This window comes from Triticum urartu, chromosome 7A (assembly GCF_056163025.1).
Source record: "Triticum urartu cultivar PI428250 chromosome 7A, HENAU_Tu73, whole genome shotgun sequence".
Classification (NCBI taxonomy): domain Eukaryota; kingdom Viridiplantae; phylum Streptophyta; class Magnoliopsida; order Poales; family Poaceae; genus Triticum; species Triticum urartu.
The window spans coordinates 734905991-734930072 of record NC_141879.1 but is presented as its reverse complement, the minus strand read 5'-3'; the positions used below and the strand labels follow the sequence as shown (position 1 = coordinate 734930072).

The following is a 24082-nucleotide window of genomic DNA, read 5'->3' as shown; positions in this document are numbered from 1 at the left end:
TATTTATAGTAAGTGCTTAATTAATTAGTAGTTGAACTAGTTGATTTAATAAAACTACTTTATTTTACTATATATAGAAGTAGTTTATTTTTAGTAAGTACTACTTTATTCTATTTATAGTAAGTGCTTAGCAGTTGAACTACTTGATTTAATAAAACTAGTTTATTTTACTATAGAAGTAGTTTATTTTTAGCAAGAAAAATAAAAGAACTAGTTTATTTTTTTAGTTAAAGCAATTATTCCCGCATCAACATCGATGATGCCTATCCCGCATCCTCGTCGTCGACTCAGCGGAGGAGGCCGGCTTGATCAGAGGGGCCATGTCCGGGACTGGGCTCCGCTGGGATGGTTTTGGGATGTGCTACCTTCCGGGGGGTGTAGGATGGTGAGGAGCCAGCCCGTCGTTGACCCAATCCTTGTTTGGTGGCGGTCGCGTGGGCCAGTGACGGTGCCGAGGCTTCCAGACACCACGGAGGTGGTACGTCACTGTGTCAGCGAGGAGGACGAGCACGTCCGTCGCTACATGGTTGCGTTGGAGGGCAGGTTCGACAATACCTGTCAGGTTCTTTAGGGATCTCACTAGAGCGATCCTGTGATGGTTCCTTCTCTTTGGGTGTCCACCGCCCATGCCGATACCTGTCGGGCGCTACGGTTCTAGCTGTACTAGTGATGTTATATGTATGATAGTATTCGAGGTGTATTAGCGATAATATTCGACGATGTACATACGCAAGAGACGATGTAGTTTTGCTTATAATTGAATGCATCCTAATTCGAATACTACTTTATTTTGTGATTTGATTTTGCTTATTGAATGCTCAAATTGGAAAACTACTCCTACTTTGAAATCTAAAATTAGAGAGCACTATGCAAGGCATATGCATATGATTAGTTGATAGCTTATAGGGTTTTTGTTTTCGCAGAAATCTAGGAGCCCCCCCCCTCCATCATCCCCGCCGTCATCCCCGTCACCGACCCCCTCCAACCTCGAGGTGAGACCAGCCAAATCCTTTTTTAGAATGATAATTAAACGATATTTCGGGTTGACTTTAAGTCTGTCAAGTCTCCACCATATATGAGAGGACGAAGAAGCCCGACTGTTGTCGTGGGGGTCGTTTCTCCTTCTTCTCCGGGTGCTAGACCTTTGTTATGCACTAGGGGAAGAAGGATTAACGACCATCACCGACGGTCGCAAATGTCATAGAGGAATCAATGAGGGAGAGTTCCACCATATATATATATGAGAGGACGAAGAATCTCGACTATTGTCGTGGGGGTCGCTTCTGCTTCTTTCCTGTGTGCTAGACATTTTGGTGTAATGCACTCGGGGACGAAGTGAGGAGCGACCATCACCGAGAGTCGAATATATACACCACATGAGCTGAGAGTTTTCAAGAAAATACTAGACAGACCGATAGTCAAACCGTGATGAATAACAATGATCTAATTTAGTGTTTGTAGTACATATTTTTAATTGTACAAGTTTAACTTTGAATTATGAACGTAGGAAATGTCGTCATCAGGCGACGAAAGTCTCCCGGGGGAGTGCAGCTGGTGCCATGACGATCGAGGTCTGTGCGACAGGCCTCACCTGGGCGATGATCGGCGCTTCAGCATTAAGCTCGAGGAGACCTTCAATGTTGAAACGGTACACAACGATGACAAGTGTTTTTTCGTAATTAAGCATGACTACAACTATTTCAACGTGTAATTTTCATATTTTACAATTCGAGTAGCTTATGCCATGCCATGCAAGACACTATGTCTTGGAGAGGATGGATTTTGAAGACCATGAAAGTTTCGAAACAAAGAAAATTCACCTAAGGACTCATCATGATGTGGATTTTAAAGTAAAGCTGTACAATTCTGAGAGCATAACCTATTTTGGTTGCAAAAAATGGGAAGCACTTTGCAAGATGTATGGTTTTGATGAGGGTATGCTTGTCACCATGGATCTTGGTGATCCTGAAATCGAGCAAGACAATATGGACATTTGGGTCCTTGTTGATATGCCTCCAATTCTACCGCTATGTGAGTTTCTCAAACATAGTTAGTAGATAATTTATATTTTTTATTTCAAAATAGTTGACAGCTTATTTCCATTGACAGCTTATTTTCATTCTTCAAAGAATGTGCGGGAGATGGTAGACAAAACCCACTACACCGATGACTCCGAATTAACTTATCAGGAGAAAAATCATCTGGTCGGATTTTGTACTGATATTGAGAATTACAATATCTACAATCAAACTCCTCAACATTATGGTCAATACGTGCCACTAGTGCATGTGTTGAACTACATTAACTACCATGGAGATACCCTGGTAAGATTTTTTACTATTACGACATCCGTGCATCTTTTGCATACTTCTAAAACTAGTACATCATTGCTAACTATGAAGTTATTACTATGTTTTTCAACAGAGAATCCCAGAGGATTGTGTGCCTCATTTGATGTATCAGAATGGCAGCCTTCGTGTTTTGAACATATATCCATGTCATCCTACGAATGCGCTACCAACCGGGACAAAAGGCCCTCGTGTCTGGGCTCGCCGGAGCGGCCACGTGGAGGCCCATCTGTCCCGGTTAGTATAAGAACCGGAACTAAAGACCTAGGGCATTAGTAACGACCCTTTAGTCCCGATTCCCCAACCGGGACAATTGGACCTTACGAACCGGGACAAATGGTCCTTTTTCTACTAGTGGTACCAGCCGTTGGGGCGCTGGCGGACGCCGCGGTAGCCCGACGCTCCTCGGCGGCGCGGCGGCATGGTGACGCGTCGGTAGCGGGGCGCTGGAGCGGCCAGGAAGCAAAGGAAGCTACGAGGAAGCGGGGGAGGCGCGCATGGCAGTGTGGATAGCCGCGTGGCGAGCGCCGCAATTTATAGGCGTGCGAGCTGTCGCCTTTTCCCGCGCGCGCAATCGTTTCCGGGGCGCGCTAGTTTTCCGCCCCTGCTGGAGCGCGTGAACACGTCCCGCGCGCGCTAAAAATCCAGTTTACCCCGCGCGCGCCTTTTGGCGCGGCTGTTGGAGATGCGTCAACTACATTCGAGGCAACGGATGAGAGGTAGTGAAGGCATCTGGTTGCAGGGCCGGTCCTGAGGGGGGGGGGGGGGGGGGGGGGAGGGGAGAAGGGGCGGCCGCCCCGGGGCCCCAACATCCCAAGGGCCCCTCCCCAGCTAGGTGTACATACTAGCCCAAAGTGCAGATCGTGAAAAAAGTTCCCTGGTCCATCAAGCAGCCCGCGTCCTTCGTCGCATCCGGACGCTCTTCTCTTAATAGGAAAACAATCACGTAGATACCTCAGTACACGGGGCCTGCCCTGTTTTCGTTTTGATCGCCACAATTTTCTCCAACAAGATCGCTGCAATCATTTTTTTTCCTCACAACATTTGCTACTACTATCGTAAAAAAAGATCGCTACTTATCCCTAATTCCACCACACCCAGCGCTCCGATCGTGAGTGCCCATGCTCGGACGCCGACGAACTCCTCTCGCGAGACTCCAGTCTCCATGCGCCGGACGCACACGGGCATGCACGGCAAGACCGCATGGGCGCATGGCCGAGCGCCTCCCGCCTCCCGCCAGACGCCGGTTCATTCCACATCGCGTCATGGCCAAGCCCCAGATTATCGATCAACCGATGTGAATCCAAGGTGTATCGTATTACCGTTCTGAAATTCAGCCATTTTTGAGGTATACATGCTTGTAATCATACTTACAAATTATATCACTTCTATATTAAACTAATTAATTGGACCAATGGTGAAGCTGCTTTTACTTTAAGTAAATTGTAGAACTTTAGTGCTGAAAGTTTCTTAGATTGGAATGAGATATTTTCATAGGATTTTTTGCGGTATTCTGGCACAAATTTATTTTCAATAGATTTGAGTTTACAGCCCTTACAAATTGTCTTATGTGATTGCATGTATATTCACTCCCATCATTGCAAATTATTTTAGAGATTTACTTATGAATTATGTGCCGTGACATGATTGTATAGTCATATGCAATCCACATATTATTACTAGTATTAATAAGCCCAAAATTTTACTTTCGCCCGGGCCCCCAAAATCTTAGGACCGGCCCTGTCTGGTTGGCCATGTGGTGCGATGGAGGTGGTGTTGAACTACTCTGGAACATGGACGAACACATACTTTGGAATTTCGGCAAGAAGGAGAGAGATGGAGAAGGAGAACAAATTAGAATGAACAGCCAAAGCAAGCAAGCAAGCAGTCTAAAAGGCCGAGAGGAGCCGTCGTGCTGCTAGCTGTTGGCACTGCCGTGCAATCAATTCTAGTCAATGCACCCATCGTTCCATGCGTGAGGCTGCCATGTCGGCCATTTACTAGGGGCGCAGAGGCAATACAAGAACTATACCAGTTGGTGAATGCATGCCAGAAAACATTACATGACATCAATGTATTAGAGTAGCACGAATCACATCGGAACAAGCGGTGATGATAACGGCCTTGCGTGGCTGCATGTCCACACGCGATTTAAAACGTCACCCATATTGAGGCAAATGTCTTTTTTTATTAGGAAAACTTTTTAATCTATTCATCATTATCAATCACGACAGTACAATGAATATTAGAACTAATAAAAAGTACATTTAGGTTAGAAGACCATCTAAGGATGATTAAACCGAATCCAGCCGAAGGCGCGCCATCATCATCGCCCCTCCTTCACTGATGCTGGAAAAAACTTCTATAATAAACAGTCGAAAAGTCATCGTGCTAAACCCCTATAGGATCAACCCACCAAAATACAAACCGCCGCTGTTGAAAAGATGTTTAGACCGGAATATCCAACTTGTCGACACACGAACAAAGATCGGATTCACGTGGATCCACCTAGGACAAACGCCGAGCGACTCCCACGAGATCCCCGTAGACAAACTTTCACATGCCCTCCAACTATGCTAGAAGCACCACCAAAATGGGATGCTAGGCGGGAAGAATCTTATTCCCTCTTCCGAGAGCCACCACCGCCACATCTCTAAGCAGAACACAAACCCTATGAAAATTTGAAAAAAAAACATAAAAAAACAAAGCCCTCCCGCCGGCAAGGGCCGAGATCCACCATGCTACCATAGCCCTAAGTTCACAGGAGACAAGGCATACAGGGGTCGGCGCTGACGCAGCTGGATACCGTTCGTATGAGCGCTATTTCCCTAGAGGCGCCAGGGAGACCGTGTACACCTTTTGACTAGGTTGGCAAGGGGTTCGACTTTTCATCAGCCCCGCCTTCATTGGGGAAAATGTCTCAGCTATGGTTTTGGTAAATAATATCTTAGATATAAAGTATCCAAATGATAAGTCTTACACGTGAGGTGCCTGGCACTTTGGGTCTGACGTTTTTCGATGGCAATTCTTGTCACGCAAGGATGGAAAATTCCAATGACACACGATAAGTTTCTATCAAAATAAAACAAAGCAAGAAAGTTGTCATGCTTGTCAATTAAATTTGCCATCCTCGTGTAAATAAACTTGCCATAAAAAATAGTCAGAGTTGTCATGTGGTCGTCTTCTGACGTGTAACACTTATCAGGGTCCATAAAAAAACTATGTCACGTCTAAGTCTTTATCCACATTATTAATTTGCAGTAAATTTTGTGCTAATCATAGCTATTTTCTTTTGAGGGGTATCACCACTTTATTTAATTAATCAGGATCGAAGTTGAGATACAAGCAATATCTAGGGATGGTAAAAGCCACAGGTGGTGCCCCACTACGAGCATGGTTAATAGTATGGCCAACAGCCAGCTATATGATGTTGCCACCTCACATATAGTCAACCTAATAACTAACATGTATAATTGCTAGTTGCTAAGTAGTACTACTTTATAAATGCATGGCCCACCTTACACTCTCACAATGTTTCTTGGAGTCCGTGCTACAGCCGGCTGTTAATCTACATCCCGCTTCCCTGCTCTCTCCACTTCTCTCTCATCCACCTCAGCAAAAATATAATAGTTTAATCCTTACAGCCTGCTGACTGTACCTTCTTATACTTGCTCTACAAGAGATAAACTAGCTTTGACTAAACAATGAGGGGACCTACTATACCGCGCGTGACATGCTAGCGAACGACCCAGCACGCAAGTCCTCCCCTCCCACACGCGCCTATTCTGCCGGAACTTGAGCACGCCGGGGAGCCCCGATTGATTTTTCATTTTGTTTTTTAATGCTTTTTTTTAGCTTTTGTTTTTTATTTTTTATTTTTCATCATTAAAAAAATTCAGGATTTCAAAAAGTTCTAAATTTCAAGAAAACTGAACATTGGAAAATGTTCCGGAAATCATAAAAAAATCGTGTATTAAAAATGTTTATGATTTTCAAAAATGGTCTCATATTGCAAAAATGTTTGTGAATTTTAAGCAAATTATCTGAATTCAAACGAATATTCAACAAGTTTTCTAATCGTTCACAAAATTTTTTATTGTGAATGTAAAAAAATGTTCATTCATGTAAAAAATATTCACTGAATCAAAGAATGGCCATCGATTCAAAAAATGTTCACTATTTGAAAAAAATCATGTCAATTCATAGAAATGTTCGTCGATTCTAAAAATGTCAGCCATTTGCCAAGAATGTTCAGAATTTTTAAAAAACGTCCGCAAAAGTTTTTTTTTGTGATTTTGTGAATTCAAAATATATTGACGAATTAGAAAATGTCAATGCAAAAAATGTTCTTGATTTCAATAATTGTTTGCGAATTTGAAATATGTTTGCAACACGAAAAAGGAAAAGGAAAAAAAAGTAAATAAAAAGTAAAATAGAAATAGAAAATAAATAAAAAAACTAGAAGAAAAACAATAAAAATAGAAAAGAAAAAGGTCTAGAGCCTTCCCAAAAACCGTTATGTGGAAGAACCCGGAATGGACCGACCCGAAGAGGACTGCAAACCCGAGGGGGTACGCGCTAGGTTGCTACGTAGCGACCTGTGCGCGGAATAGGATTCTCCAACTGTGAGCTAGTAGACATACGCCTCTCCCGCCTCTGTTTACATGTGTGAATGGGCCGGCCCATGTGGGACTCTTTCTATTGGTTTTATGAAGCTTCTAGAAACTTCAAACAGGTCTTTCCTTTCTTTGTTTTTGCCTTTTTTAGGGTTTTTCCTATTGTTTGTTTGGTCTATTTTTGTTTTTATCTTCATCTTTTCTTTTTACTTTTATTTAAAATTCATTAAAAAATAAAATTCAGAGTTTTATTATTGTGGAGCTAGTTGCATTTCTAACTCTAAACACGCAACTACAGGTGGTGTCGCTTCGCTAATGCATGTCTTCAACGCGGCTGTAACTTAGGGAACAAAAGTGTTTTGTCATTAGGGCAGTTAAATGTCTCCTACTTGATATGCAACTGCAACGTCACTTCCGATTATAAATGAATGTCTTCAACGCGACTATAACTTCATGGTAGGACGAAACTCTTTGTTGGGAGGATAGTTGCATATGTTCTACTAGATACACAATTGCACACTATTGTCGGAATGCCTAGCAGTGGCGGGCATCAAAATCCCAACAATGATGGGTGTGGCTCTCAGAGGCACCCGCCACTGGTAACATGGCATCAGTGGTGGGCACTCCACCTGCGACAGATGAATATAACAGTGGAGGGCGTTACAAACAGCCCGCCATCGACGTGGCTCTCATAGTAGTGGTGGACATTACTATTAATGGCAGGCAAAAATATGTAACTAGTACTGGCAATTGTTTTGTAGTGGCGGGTATAAATTTATTCTTCACACCACTTTTAGCTATTTATACTTTTATTTTCAAAAATAGACCACAAAAAATATGCCACAATACATTGTACAGTATACAATCATCACAATACAAAGAAAATATGCCACAATACACAACACAGTATGCAATCATCATAATACAAAGAAAATACACTAAAATGACATCACCCACTACAGAGACGCCTAGACTTGTAGTGGTGGCGGCGTCAATCTGGTGGTCATGGATGACTGCGTCGGCAACTGCACGACCACCGGTGACAGAGGGGCCCAACCTCTTCAGCGATTAACTCATGCCGCGCTCGGGTCGACGGTTATAGTCTAAATTTGCGTGAGCTGCTGTCCTTGTTGTTCCGGCCCTGCCCATGTCTGATGGCTGTCTGAGCCTGTCGAAGTGGAGGGTCGGTCTCCGGTGAGGTAGAGTAGGACATGGGACACGATCCGGCTAAAGAAACTCGAGTTGGTGCCGTCTCCCATGGCCTACTCTTTCTCGTTGGAGCCCGTGCCCTCCCTGTCATCGGTGGAAGTGAGGTCGATGATTGATCCATCATGGTGGAGCCGTCCACGTCCAACACAACAAGATTTCGGCGCCAAGGGCTGTCATGCACGATACGAGGCGCTGAAGAGTGCGAGTCCGCCCCGCGGGCGTCTGGCATGAGGGCTGCCGCGGGTTTCAGTGCCCATTGCCTAACACGGTCGATGCGCCACACCATATTTGTATCAGACGTTAAGCAGTTGTGCACCTCTGTCTCGGTGTGCCAACAAAGTGGTTGCGCATCCTCCACGGCATTCGGATGCCAGACAGACTGCACCGCTTCTAGGGAGGCTGCGGCGAATGCCCTGGGGCATGATCCATGCGCCATTTGGGCAAACGCAATGGATTCCCGCTAGATGAATTTTGAGTGCTGCCGGGCGGACTCTTCTGGTAGTGGAGAAGCGCAAGGTAGTCGACCATATCCTCCTCGGGGCCGCGTGGGACGATCTCCGGCTCAAGGGACCGAGAGGTGTTAGACTGGGATCCACTGCCCGTCATGCCTGAGATGGTGGGAGATCCGCAAATGGGGCTTGTGGGTGGAGGGGAGTGGCCTGGAGATGAGTAGAGTGGATTCGAATGTTGCTAGGCTTTCGCTCGGAGTGACGATAGGGTCCAATTTATGTGAGGCCGGGTGGGCCGTAGTTGGCCGGATCCTACCTGGCGCCTCTGGGCTTCCACATATCTGTTCCAGATATGTGCCGGATATGGGGAGTGCCCGTCAGTCTAGACGTTTGGGGTGGATTTGGCAGGTCCAGTTGGGTGCGTCCTTGTACCGACCGGACAGCCCGCCTTGGCGTTTGGGGTGGATATGAGGCGTCCGGTTGTAGATTTTCTTAATAAACCTGGACATGTGCCTACAACGTCTTGCATCTTGCATTTGCATGCGTGCTATCTGAATCGCATCCAATATTCATAGAAAGCATTGTTTATTATCTTCCCTGCATCCCAAATTTGCATTGCAACTTCGCAAAATCCAACTCACAAGTTTCAAGCAGATTCAAACTGCAAAACTACAGGAGCAACGACACACACCATTTACCCGAACGAAATAACATTTTCATGCTCGAGGCTGTGAATAATGGAGCCATCACATGAAGTTTAATGCGAACAACAATGAAAATAAAATGTTAGCATCATTTGTACTAATATTGCAATTATGCATCCATTTATAAATATCTCTCGAAATCTCTTATTCTCTCTACAAGGCAATGTTTCATCCATATTATTAATAATAGTTCGCAAAGTCCCCTTTATTCTCAATCCATGACTAACCCCTAACCTTGACATCAATCATAAGTTCACACCCATCCAGGTTCAAGCTCCCAAGGTTCGCGGCGTGGTGGCACCGATGCACGGAGTGTTTGCCCTGCATGCATAGTTTGATGTCAAATGAAGGTTTTTCCTTGCAAGCGTAGTTCAATGTTAAATGAGAGAGAACACTCTAGGTTTCACAACACTATACACTATAAATTAATAAACCTGTTATAGATATGAACAAAGTTTTTGAAAAAAAAAACCATGACTACTTTCTCCATCTGTATCCCCAGCTTCTACAGAGTGGCACCTAGACCTAGTGAACACTAGTACTACCAAAGTATGAAAATCCAAGTTGCGTGAACCTTGGGAGACTACATAAGATAATTCTACGATGAACAGGCAGAAACAAGCTGCAAAAGATAGTAATAATTGATAACATTTGTTATCTGGGATCCAAGTATAACATAACACTAAGATGAACATGTGTACTGCATGATGTGTATTTCATATAGTTTAGGCTTCTATAACTTGACTTTGGTCAGTACATAGATTACTAATTTGTATAACATTATGGAAACATCAACTTTTGATTGGACTTAGCTAACATCAGTATACATTAGTGCTGAGATAAATACAGCAACAAACCAACATAATCTATGGAAGAAACCAAATTTAAATGGACAACGAATCACAAATGCAGATTTAGAACACTATATGTCACTCCTATAAGAAAATGATAGTTTGTGTGATCTGAAAAGTGAAAACATCTCGCCTTCCCACAAAGAATATCAATAATTATTGTCCCATGATTTTCCATTTTTGCCATAAATCAAACTGTGTGAATACCAAGCAAAGGAAAATAATGCTTTTACATACAAAGATCACAAACTCTTACATAATTTTCTCTTTAAAATACTATTTTTTCATAGTAGGAAAAATAGCACATTTAATCACTTTAACGGTGTCTACTATATGTTCTATATACGCCGCTATCACTCATTGCACCATATGGACGTTCACGGCGGAACATCCACGGTCTGGTAGATCTAGTCTGTGTAATTCCCAATGTCGAACCACAGAGGATCAACATGGGAGGAAAAAGACAACTTTAATTGGGTGTGCCAACAAGTAGCATTTGAGCCCTCCTTTTCATTTGCCATATATCCTTGCCATACAAGATTACTACTAAATTAATTAAAATTTTCCATTGGAATTTAGTCTATAGAAAAAATGTTTCCATCACAATGCACTATATGCCCCTAAAAGATGCGTGTGAGGTGAGTTTTGAAATATACTAGCCAACAGTGTTCACCCACTAAAGTAAATTGATTATGTACTTGCCATTCAATATGGTATCAGGCAAGGAGGACATGAGTTAAGAACCGGGTCAATGTTGCCCATGACTAAGCTTACCTAGGCTTCAGACAATACTAGGCATGACAGGTGTCTCGAAATATGTTTCCCAAACTTGTTTCTCAACTTAAACTTCTGGGAACTGGTTAACATCATGAATTTAGTAGGGGGCGTAACCATTGGAAGATTGTACACTTATCTCTTAAGCCACGAGTTTTGGCTCATGTTGATGCACATAATAATATTTCCCATAATTTCACATTATTGACATGGGTGTCTCCAAGACTCCTATTCTGGATTGATCAAATAATCAGGTTGCCAAAGTCAGAGTGATTTTGCTTCCCGTTAGGGAGGCTGACATGTGAGTCACTATCTTCACTATAATTGGAACATAAAAGCTTTGTGAAATGCATTAAATTTATCAAGTCATCGTATGGCGGCATATGTTGTCATGTAATACATAGGACTTGGTGATATCCTAGTGGTGCAATTGTAGTGACACATCTACATGGACTACACATGAAGTTGAACATTGTTTCTAGGGAGCTGGTCAGAAGGAAAATAGGTTCCTAGCTAAAGTTGTCTCGCCCCACTTCAAAACTACAAGGCATGCGCTACAGCTTTGACCCAATGGCCTCCGTTTGCTGGAATCAGAATAGTTGAGAACAAAGTTTTGAGACAATAACTCCCTCTGAAACACGGGTTACAACTTTCATCGTACGGTGCTCTCCAAGGAGCAACTATTTTTACTATGTGAAAACAAAAGGTGCTAATTTGTAATCCCATTCCAAGGATTCTCGTGGTTTTGCGGAATCCAGTTATAGGAGAACCAGGAAGGGGTCTTGATGGTAATGATGGAGGCGATTAGCTTCTTAGGGTCAATTAGTACGGAATATCATGTCTCCATGGCAAAAAATGTGACATATCCCCTCCCCATTAGTATATGTGATTATCAAGTTACCATATTGGGCACACTTGATTATATTAAGGAGTCCAAGATAGCCATGAGGTGGATTGTAGTGGCACATCTTTACGGATATGGGTTGAACTCAAGGGAGGAATTTAATTTCACAATGGTGATTATTTGGGCTTATCACCATCAAAAGTCACGATATCGGGAACATTCCATTATGAAATACCGATGACTTAGTGTGGTACAATTACAATGGCACATATTCACTATCTTGGGTTAGGCTTTTGATTAGGCGATTAATTTTTCATTGTCAATTATTAGGCATGCCGTCTCCCCTTGACACAAAAGAGTGACTCGTTCCTCCCCGCAGGCACATGCCATTATGTAATACACATCGGGTTTAGAATAGGCAATACACCATATGTGACCATATATGATGCACCAGACAGTTCCAGCTTGGCCTCCTATTTGACAAATGTGAGTAACATACAAGGTTAATGATTACCTCACCGCCAACTATATTAATATAAATACATGAGCATATAATTTAACTTTATAGTCTCTTGGCGAACAAGTGGACACAACAATAGTAGTTAACATAAGTAATGAACTCATGACCACCGACAGCTAGACCCAAATCGTGGGAAGAAGGTTACACATTAGAGCAAAGACCGATAAAAAATAAAAAATAATGAATTAAATGAACCATGTTGGGAAGGAAATTTCTTGAGAAATAACTTCAATGACCAATCATCGACAACTCTTTGTTGATTGTCCTCTATCCTTCGCGACATTGACCACATGGACCATGCGGCTTGTCCATAAAGTGGTAGTCCAACTAAAGCACAATGCCGATGTAGGATGAGGATTTGATTTACATGTAGGATAGTTGATGTATGTTGAATCCTGGATTCCAATCTGAACAAATTATCAGGTTATGTCTACTTTTTTATTCCTATCCGGAATGTGGCTATAATAGATAAGACACCTCCATTATTGCCCCTTGAAGAAGTCTACCTAGATAATGATCCAATTATCTCCCAATCACAATTCTAAATCATATGAGAAGCATATTGAATTAATAGTGTCGATGAGGGTACTATGGGGTTGGTGAAGGAAAATACAACAAGAAAGGGAGGAGATGGTATGTTATGCACACTCATACTTGGTTAGCATTTTCATACAAGATTCATTCCATTTTCAACTTGTATGAGAGATCTTGTCCATGTGTTATGATTAACCTTTCTCTAGTCTCAGTCTCTTGGTAGCAATAGGAAGTAAGTAGAGAAACATGTTGGGTGTTCTCGTGTTTCCCTATAAGCCTCCTCCGTTTCCATATTATCTCACTATACAACTAGGTGCAAGTACAACACAATGTTGGATGTTTCCATGTTTGCCTATTATCCTCTCCATTTACACATGCCTCGCTAGAACATTATAGATTCTATTGTGGAAAAATATCCCCATATGGTTATGACTACCCTTCCACTAGAATATGCATCGAAGAGAAGTAAATAGTGTTTTTTGGGGTGTTTTGTGCTTGGTCAGATGCCAAGTTATTACATATATATGCCATAATTTAGTCACAATCTAGTTTGCACATGAAGTCAACCTCGATACGTAAGGACGCGGGTCAACAAACATTTTGTGTGGTTGGATAGCTATAGTTAACTTCCATCCAACAAGTACCTTCCATATCATTTGTGCATCCTATTAGCCATGTTTTCTCCCTTTTTTGGCCATATGAAGGTCCAATTAGACAGCTTGTTTCAAACCCAAACATGCATGCCAAACTTCTCTCATACTACCCATTGTGTCAACACACATGATGACCAACTTCAAAAATATATTATCTCATGAGCTAACACACTTCTTGACTTACTGTCTTTTCACACGACCTGAGACCTAGCTCCATCGCTAAAGTTTCACAAAGCTTTACCATATGAATATATTCTTGTTGAAACAATCTAGATACCAAAACCATCATGGGAAATGAATAGAAAGGCCATTTCAAGTGGATAGGGTGATCATGATGCAGTATACCGACTCCCTCCCTCAAGTTTAGCAATAATGTTAGTCAATTGCAAAAAAGTAGGAAGCGAGAAATTTAAAAGTTCCAAACAAGCCTTCCCATTATCCTCAGGAAAGGGATAGTTTTGATAATTTCCGACAGGGCTATGCTTTTGGCGAAGAGTCATTTTTTCTCATAGATGCAGATTTGATCAGCCTCCAGCCGTTGTGAATATCAAAGCTCATGTTGTGCCACACGCGGCTACTCCTGCTCCTCGGGCTTCTCATGTTCAGCCGGCAGCTCATTCAAATCAAAGTTGTGGTTGTTCATCATGGAGACCTGGACCACTCTAGGTGCCATTTTCCCTGCTTTCAAGCTCCCCGCGTTTGCACTCTCAACCACACCTAAAGAGAACACTTGTTAGGGTCAGTTGATATGTCTTCGTGAACAAGAAAACACTAATAAAATCTCAAAGAAACGGATGAGCACTATGCTAGAGTTATCCTCTAGTTATTGATCAATAGTGGTGGGTCACAGAACCCATCAGTAGTGCTACTTAGTAGTAATGGATGGCGGGATTGTCGTGAATCTGACGACAACTAAAAATCTATTTTTTTTAAAAGGTAGTGGTGATGGGCCCAATATGTGGTCCATCAATGATACATTGTTACCAGTGATAGAGGACAATATTGAGGCTAAGCATGCTACTTGTTAGTCATATACAACCCACCACTTACAATCCCAAGTCACAGCACGATAGTGACTAAATCATTACCCTGTCATTTAGTTCACAACTTAAAACTAGTAGCCCCACAGGGTAAGATCATTATTCATTCCTGCTATCATTTGTCCCTTCTCTAGCTATTAGCAGACTTGTCTTCATGATTTATCCTCCACAGACACACACACTTCCCTTGTTAATCGCTCATCATGTCATACCCTTCCCCCTCTTCCCCGAAAATAAACCATTTGAGGAAGAAACATTGATCTGGCCCTCCACCTCCTCAAAATGTTGTCATCTCTACAGAATCTCGCATCGGTGCTGCCTCCAAGAGTTCATTGAGTTTGCTTGAGAGGAGGAACACCCAGGTCCAACTCCCTATGCCACCCAGGTGATGATTGTGTTCACTTCTGCCTCGGTCCTTGCACAATATATACGGGTCAGTGCTCATGGGCCGATGGTGCAGTAGGGTCGAGGCCTTCACCGTCCGGATTCTCGGTTCCTATTCTTAAAGACACTCCCCACCATTGTTTCCTCTATTCCGATCCCCAACTCTATGGCTTCTCCAAACATCAGGCGGTGCAATATATTGAGGAGAAGAAGGTTCGAGTAGTGGAGACTACACATTATTGGCAGGTGTCGGATTTGGACTGGTCATGGCCCGAATTTCTTATCTGATTTGACCACCACTGGCGGACGCATTCATCTAAGTGGTTTGTTAGTTCTCCACTAAGTATAGACTACTTACGCGTGTTGAACCCATCACTGCTAGGTGTTCCTGGAGCTTCACCAATTAGGCAGTATGGAGTCGTGTCAGCAATTATGGAATATACAATGGAGAGAGAAAGAGAGAGAGAGAGAGAGGAAGAGCATGCGGAGAGGGGCCATATGCAGGGAGAATAACCATGTAGTATGTCCCTGTTTGAGGTGGAACAACAAACCGTGACATGCCTTGAAGGCGCATGAACTTCTTCTAATTTCAACATACCATAAACCGATGGCCCCTCCATTCCTAAATATAAGTCTTTTTAGAGATTTCAAGAAAGACTATTTACGGATCTATATACACATATTTTAGAGTGTAGATTCACTCATTTTACTCTGTACGTAGTCCGCATTGGAATCTCTAAAAAGACTTACATATTTAGGAACGGAGGGAGTATGATTCAGTAAAACCTACTAAACAAAATGCCTTCCATATCTATAAATATTTACACTTAGTATATTAGTAAAAAGATTCCTATTAATAATCAAAGAGCAAAGCAACATTTAAATATAGATGTGTTTTCCATAAAGAACATAATGTCGTGTCTCTCTTTTTGCGACTTTGTTTCTTTGGAAATGAATCATTTCTGGTCGATGATTTGTTTGTGTGCTCGCCTGGAGCTGTTCATATCTGCTGAAATTTCCATCATCCGCAAAGTATGCACCTATATGTATCACACTCTTAGTGATGTCTTTACATGCGAGAAGACTTCTTTCGAATGAAACTTGTAAACTAGCTTCCTATAGATAGAGGAGACTTATGAGCTGGATACATCCACCATTGTAGAAAGCCAAATGAAGCACAAAGGCTCCACCGCAGAAAAAGTACCAAGGGAAGGACCGAGAGGAATAGCTGGTGGTGGGCCCACCATGAAAGGAAATGCTAAGGTCGACTATAGGGGACCGACAGCTAGTACTACTGTTAGGGTTTTATTCATCTACGGGTCGATGATGGGAGATCATGGCGTGGCATGGATCTGTAAGTTGACAATTTGAGAATCTCCCTGAAGCGTGCGACAAACGATGGATAAGCCGAGAATCTTCAAAGTCCCGGACAGACGAAAATGCTTCCAGGAGGCAGCACATCTCTCAACCAAACAAGGAGCCTTGAACTTGACAAAAAGGAACTAATATGCCTCATGTTTGAGATCAGGATTCTAGACCGACCTAGGCCTACTAAGTGGCCAGCTGTTGGAAAGGTGTGCTCGCTTCCGCAAATAAACATCAACGTGTTTGTTAAGGCTATGCAATAGGCATGGGGACTCTACTAGGAAGCCCAGATAAGTCACATTGGCAATAGTATCTCCATCTTGAGATTCGACAAAACGGAGTCTAAAAGCATGCTCTATATAATGGACTGTGGAAATTTGGTTTTAGTATGATGGTTTTGAAGGATTATGATGATAAAACTAGTTTTTCAAAGATAATGTTTTGTATCATGGAGTAATGGGTGATAATTAAGGATCTTCCCCTATAAACCATTATCTACTTTTGGGAACGCTCTCGAGAAGGATGGATTTATGGGGGGGGGACCATCTCATAGTTAGAGCTAGAATTTTCATATTCGTTTAACTGGTCCGAGGCTTCTTCCTCCACTCTTCAGCGAAAGATGAGGGGACTGTCTTGATTTTCAATTTGAGAATATACATCACTTGTGGATTGACTGCGATAGACTAGCACATGCTGATGCAAGATTTGAACCACATGTTGATTCCTCACCCTAGTTGGGTGAATGCTTCAAGGCATCACTCGATCATAGCTCCTAGGTCAAGAAAGTGGGAGCTTGGGAGCACTAGGTCAAGAAAGTGCATCTATGTTCGCAGGGAGTATGCAGCGTTGCCCGACCTCCCATTTAGGCATAGGTGCTACAATGATTATACACACAGGAAGGACCAATGCAAGCAAGATCGGTGACATGAAAGTGAACTAAGGGATGATTTGCAACTAAAAAGGATGTGGGAGCTGAGGAAGGAGCATGAAAGGATGGAGGACATAAAAAAATTTATACGGGAAAGGGTGCAAGGCGACTGGGCAAAGAAGACCCATCTACCTCCACGCAACGCAGACGAGGCACTTTTGTTCATTAGACGAGGAAGGGTGGTGATGATCAGCAAAGGCATCACAAGGATTATCAGCTAAAGCTACTGGATAGGAGGAGAGATTGAAGCAAATTTGTGTAGCTAAGGGAGGTTTCGAGAGACTAGATCCTGATAATAAATTTATCTATGACAGTGATACCAAAACAAAGTATTCTTTCAATCACAACAACTAGGAGATTACTTTAGGAGTTTCACACAAATGGAGCACATTAGGGAGAACGTAGCCAATAACAGCTTTTCAAACCTCTGTTTTAGTAGCTACGTATACAGACGGGACAACAAAAGGGATGATGATGAGAACATTTAGGTACATCCGGACAGGGGTCCATGCAATGATGATTTCATGCATTCGTTCTAGGATACATCCATTGAACATAGTGGCGAACCTTGTAATAAAATCAAGGGGGGGCTCAAAGTTAATGATGTGAAAAAAAGTCACTAACTCCCAGCTCTTTTGTGCAAACAAGGTTAAAATTTGCTAGAATACTACTAGAAGCATGCACTATTAACTACCAAAATTTTCTTTTGGATCGCTGAGGGTAGGCTCAAGCCTGTTAAAGCCTGCCCAGTTGATTCACCACGGATTGAACATGTTCACATGGAGGACCAGACCATGCTTCACTCATTATTAGAGCGCTAGACAAACTGGTCATTACCACAAGGAAGAAGAGAGCGTTAACATTTGAGGAGAGGCGGATGCTCCATGGATGCTTGGGTGTGTGCATTTGATAAAAATTCGGCCAGAGTGTGTTGTACGGGAAGCTTAACAATATCACCAATGATATGCAACATTGGAGTGGCTCAGTGTTTTGTTTCGTATGTTCTGACATCACTAGGCACAAGGTCAGCTTCGATGGAAATGAGAGAGCGTTAGGATCCAGATCCTTTGTGGAGATCCGTTAGATTGAAGCGTAGCTTCATTTGGTTCATGCCTGGGAAGAAATAATGTATATGCAACATGCTCGACTGAAATAGCTTGAGGAAGACGAGCAAAACATCAGCGCGGATGGAACAAGTTGTACTATTGACAAAGAGATGGGGAAGATGTCGGCTGATTTCTGTGCTTAGTTGTTTTCTTTAGAAGGCTCTGCTGAAGCTGACCACATCTTAGCTGACATAAAACCATGTGTGATTAATGATATGGGGGAGAGGGTGAACGCGGATGTGATGGATGAAGAAATTGAGAATGCACCATTCTAAACTGGACTGAAAAAAGCGCTGGGCCAGACAACCTCTCGACTATGTTTACCAATTTCATTAGTCGTTGCTAAAAAAATGATGTACGCATAGTAGTAGGGGATTTTTATAAAGGAGTCGGTGCATCGGCAAACTTCAGTGATACGGTTCTAGTCCCAATCCTAAAAATTAACTCACTGGAGATACTTCGTCAAATTGTATCAATCAGCTTATAGAATACACTCAGTCATATTGCTTCAAAGGCCTAGCGAATAGTTTGAAGGTTCTCCTGTCCATAATGATCTCGGAGGAACAAAGTATATTATTCCTGGTAGGCTTATCACAGACAATGTATTGGTCACGTATGAGTGTGTTTGCATGCAATCAGGTCAACTAATAGAAAAATCCAATGTTAGCTATTAAAATACAAGAGGGTGTTTTGGATTTTCCACAATCTGATGATGAGGGCACTTGGTTTCTCAAATAGCCAGATCTTGATAACTATGACATCTGTTACCCCGACCAGGATTTCTGTCAAATTGAATGGAGGTTGCTCTATTAGTTTTACACTATCAAGAGGGATCTGACAAGGAGACCCACAATCCCCCTATTTGTTTATTTTTTGCATTGCTCATGAATTCTCAAAGATAAGGAGATCAATGTGTACATTTTGGGAGCACTGGCCCCCATGTAGCCCATCTTATGTTTGCAGATGATAGTGTATTATTTCTTCAAGCATCAAATATCAACTTTGTGACCTAAAAATAGATCCTGTTTGACTACGAGTTGGCCTTAGGACAAATGGCAAATCTTCAAAAAGCATCATCTTTCCGTGGAAAGGGAAGCAAATAGGAGGAAAAAGTTGTTTTAAATATTTTTGCACTAATCCCAAGGCATTGAGCGAGCATTATTTGGGGATCCCAACCTTGGTGAGTAGGTCAAAGGAAGCAAATTTTAAATATGTTAGAGAAAACTCAAATGGCGAAGTGGTTGGATAGGAAGGACAAGGTATCCCGAAGGCGGGAAAGGAGGTGCTAGTAAAATCAGTGCTTCAAGTAACACATACTTACACCATGAGTTGCTTTCAACTCCCAGAGAAAATGTGTCGGAACTTAAAGCGATGGTATGCAAGCTGTTAGTACCCATAATAGGGTGGTGAACGCGCCGTATGTAATAGAAGGGAGTTGGCACAACGGTTTTATCCAGGTTCGAGCCCTGAGTGAGAGGTAATACCCTACATCCTGTATCTGATTTTTATTCATGGTGAAGCACCTTGTGCGAGGGGTTTTCAACGGAGATGAAGTATAAGGCTACTGAGAGTATAGTCTACGAGAGTATATGTGAATGATAACCCCTAGGCCTGCCTTATATAGGTGACGAGGGCTAGGGATTACAAGGAATCCACCAGTTCTCATACCATCGCCATGTTTGCTTGCACGCCCAGATGCTCTCCTGGACCTTATTCGGTGTCATGCATGCGTAGATCCTCCACTTGCCTCTTGGGCCTTGAGATAGGTTTGCTACCGGGCTTCCCACTTAGAGGACACCAATAGTGTATTGCACCTTCAGTAGCCCCCGAGCGTGTCTGGAGTTGGATTTATGCTTAGCTTCACGAATGAGAACCCAGCCGGCCTCCTTCTATCTTGTTGGCTAGTCAGACAAGGCACCTGTGACCACGCGACTAGCCTGATTCAACACATGCAGTCCGCCCTCCCTGCCATTTAATCTATTGTGATCATGTACATTTTAATCTAGTATAATCGGTTGTGGCAGGGCTCAAAAAGTATGGCTCATGGGGTGGATGTGCAGTTGCTCGCTTATTCAGTAATGTTGATTCTTGGGGAATCAAATTTCATCCTCGTCAATATTGCTATTGTTCATACGTTACTGATGTTCCAAGTTCACTCATGTGTATGTACATAAAAATGGAGATGAGGTGTGCAATGTCAACCAATACTGTTGCAAGGCTGACCATCGCTCATCGCAGTGCTGCTAGCCCGGGCGTTCAGTGCTAGAAGCCGGTCATGTGATGTTGCAAAGCTAGTGGTCAGTGAACTTTTCATTGCTACAAGGTGGTTGGCAATGCTGCAAGGCCAAGGCATCGATGCAACATGGCAGGTCATTAGCATTTTTTTCTTTGCCACAAAATGGTGCACCGGTGCTATAAAAATGGGGTTATCACGTGTTGCAATGTTGTGTTTAGTGTTGTAAGACCGCCCACCATTGTGCTTTTCACTAGCCTACCATGGCCACCATTGTGGCCTCCAAGTGGGTCTATTGCTGAGAAACATGGGTGTATGTTGTGAAGGGTGGGGAGAGGAGACGAGAGGAAGAACCAAGTTGGTGGTTGATAAGACAATGATCTGGACAGAATTGACCGGTTCGCGGGTGGGCCTAACCAAGGAAGAGTTGGAAGATGCATGGCAATGATCCATCGGTTTAGGCATATATACATTGTGTTTTTTCACTAATTTGTTGCAGTTAATGAGTATGCATTCTATATCTACTATATTTTGTATAGACATGCTCGCATCTTGCAACGGTTTTATGAGGTTTCTAAAAAGAAAATGGAATTATATCCAACAGACTGGTTTCAGGAGGAAATGAGTCAGCTCGCTCTAGCGCCAGATGCCCCTCACTTGTATTCCTCTCTCTTCACCATATCCATTCGCTCTATTTCCACCATGCACACACCCACGGGGTTGTTGCAACATTTCCTACGCTGCATAGTTCGCAGTGGTGCAACTGCAGGTTCTCACGGGGGGTGTTTTAGCCGATTACTAGTGCCACAAGCCAATGCGACAAAGGGGTGAGGGTTGTGGTCGCATCAACTACCTCGGTTGTATGACACTGTTCCTCGCCGACGCGCTGTAATAGTGCTTGCAGGATACCAGGCGACATCAGGTATGCGCCAGAGCATGGACATGAGGTGCTGCATGGGGCTGACATAATAGTCTGTTGCAACGATGGGGAGGGGTGGGGGATACACAGGTTTTGTGGAGGCTAGGGAGGAAGACGGATTCCACTCTCTCTGCTGCCATGTGGTGTGATCCAATGCTCCACGTGTCAGATCCGACGGCTGGCAAGCTGACTAATTTCATTGACACCTATAACGTGCCAAAAAAAAATCGTAATGAGATGTTTCTAGCCATTGCATGTTTCTTATTACAGTTCATATGTCTTCCATGCTGCAACATAGTGCCGGTGCTCGCATTTGTATACGCGTCTAGTGACAAAACCAACTGGGTGGAACTTGATTAAAATCAAGCATGTATGGCGGCCATGATCGGCCTACTGACGTGTAGCACCGCTAGACCAACGTTAATGGAAACAAAACATGTGCAGCTTCAGTCCAATATATCACTATACTAATGATGAAAAAAACCCGAGCATGGACAGAGCTAACATGCTTCATCCAATATCAATATACTAATGATGCCAAAATCTAGCATGGAAAGAGCTAAGCAGCTTCAGTCCAATATCAGTATACTAACGATGCCAAAAATCCAGCATGGAAAGAGCTGACCAGCTTCAGTCCACTATCATTATACTAATGATGAAAAAAAAATAGGCGTGATACTCACAGAAAAACTAGTATGGAGTACTTACCAACTGAGCTTGAAGCCGCGGTGCTCCCCCGCATGGGCGGCACCCCCTGGACCAGCGCCATCTCATTTTTCCCATCCATCTGCCACAAGAGAACCCAGCGATTAGAAAGTCCAAGGACATATAATCACCACGTAGTTCTTGCACATACACATCAGGTAATTCAGTAAGCACTAGTACTAATTCAAATGACTAGATCAAAGATTGTCAATAACTTCGAATCATTAGGCACCGGTTAACTTCAAATCACTAGTAGGAGAGGGGGAAGCGAGTGCGGCTCACCATCTTGTCATCGAAGACAGGGTTTGCATGAAGGGTGGGGGCGCGAGCGCGGCTCACCATCTTGTCGTCGGAGACAGCAATTGCATGCAGGGTGTGGGCGCGAGCGCGTCTCATCATCTTGTTTCCGGAGACGGCGCGAGTACGTGGGGCCCCTGGCGCCGGGAGCACAAGAACCTTCAAGGGGCCTTCCCGGGACTGCCGAGATTCCAGCTCCTCTCTGGTGGCCGCTGGGGGCGGGCTTTTCTGTGGGTCTCTCCCGGACTTGCGCTTGCGAACCACCGACGCATGCACCTGTTGCGCAAGCACCTTCCCTTTCCCCTTGGCGACGGAGGCCGTAGGGGGCGGGGCGGGCACCGCCAGGCTCTGCTCCTCGTGGTTGGCTGTGGGTATGGCGTTGTCGCCGGAGCCAGACATCACGGTGGATCGGTCGAGCACACACGCAGAGTGGGTCGAGCAGAGTGGGATGAGAAGAATGTGAGGGAGGAGGAGAAGCATGTGTTGCCCTTTATGAACCGAAACGGAAGGCACGGGCCATGGTGGGGACCGCGTGTTGAACTACATATTAATTTATTTAATACCAGCATTTAATAGTAGCATATCTTTGGTATATTTCTATTAAATATTCTTATATTTTGGTATATCTTTGGTATAGTATTATATATATATTTGGTATACTGGTATTTAATAGTAATATTCTTATATTTAGGAACAATGATATACTACTATTAAATACTATTATCGATGTTGCTAAATATAAGAATAGTTGTGACAGTATTTAATGGTAACATTCTTATATTCTGAAACAGAGGTAATATTATTTAATTCTTGTATATCTTTGGTATACTATTAGATATATCTTTGGGATTCTAGTATTTAATAGTAATATTCTTATATTTAATGAGGAATAAAGATATATCACTACTAAAGAATATTATCTCTACTACTAAATATTAGAACATAGCTAATAATACTTTATAGTAATATTCTTATATTTTGAAACGGAGTTAATAGTATTTAGCTATAGAATATCTTCAGTATACTACTATTAAATATTCTTATATTTAGGTATATCTTTGGTATACTAGTATTTAATATCCTTATAGTAGTATTTAATAGTAATATTCTTATATTTAGAATCAAATATATACTTACTATTTGATAGTGCATTTATTTGTTCCAGAGGGAGTACTATTACTACCTCCGTCCGGGTTTATTGGTCCCTTTCGTATTTGGTGTCCACCTTTGACCGTATATTTGACTAACAAATTATAAGTTGTATGTCACACAACTTATATTGTTGGGTTCATATTTGAAAGAGGATTTCGACGATACTATTCTTAGAGTATATAACTTATTTTTTAATAGTTACATCAAATGTCAAAGTTTGACCCAAACTACAAGGAGCCCTAATAAATCACGACAGAGGTAGCAGTAGTAATGATTTAGTTCCCTAGTCAAATAAAAGTAATACTGGATACTTTTTGACGAAAAATATATCATCTTATTATAGCCATGCATTAAGATATAGATAAGGAATAAAATAAGTATGTTGGTAATCACGTTGCTTCTAATTTAAACTGAATTCTCTATAATCAATTTATTGATAAGCCAAAGATAC

At 42.6% G+C, this 24082-nt stretch overlaps 1 protein-coding gene across 2 annotated transcripts; it reads right to left on the bottom strand.

Annotated features, from left to right (window-relative positions):
• Positions 1 to 9360: 9360 nt before the first annotated feature.
• Positions 9361 to 22984, bottom strand: LOC125519515 (uncharacterized). 2 transcript variants are annotated; one of them, XM_087536866.1, is made up of 3 exons: positions 22465 to 22984; positions 22186 to 22264; positions 9361 to 9647 (listed from the first exon to the last, which is right to left on the bottom strand). In XM_087536866.1, the coding sequence occupies exons 1-3, from the start codon at positions 22957 to 22959 to the stop codon at positions 9580 to 9582; spliced, it is 642 nt and encodes a 213-aa protein (XP_087392992.1). In that variant the 5' UTR covers positions 22960 to 22984; the 3' UTR covers positions 9361 to 9579. The 2 variants fall into 2 exon arrangements, with proteins under 2 accessions (XP_087392992.1, XP_048540259.2); XM_048684302.2 differs by lacking the exon at positions 9361 to 9647 and adding an exon at positions 13317 to 14219 and having other exon boundaries at positions 22465 to 22982.
• Positions 22985 to 24082: the final 1098 nt, after the last annotated feature.

Coding starts and splice junctions, on each gene's coding strand:
- LOC125519515 (XM_048684302.2), bottom strand. CDS start 22,959: ATGCTTCTCCTCCTCCCTCACATTCTTCTCATCCCACTCTGCTCGACC. Junction 22,265..22,464: donor CTGTCTTCGATGACAAGATG/GTGAGCCGCACT, acceptor CTCTTGTGGCAG/ATGGATGGGAAAAATGAGAT. Junction 14,220..22,185: donor CGCGGCTTCAAGCTCAGTTG/GTAAGTACTCCA, acceptor TGTTCTCTTTAG/GTGTGGTTGAGAGTGCAAAC.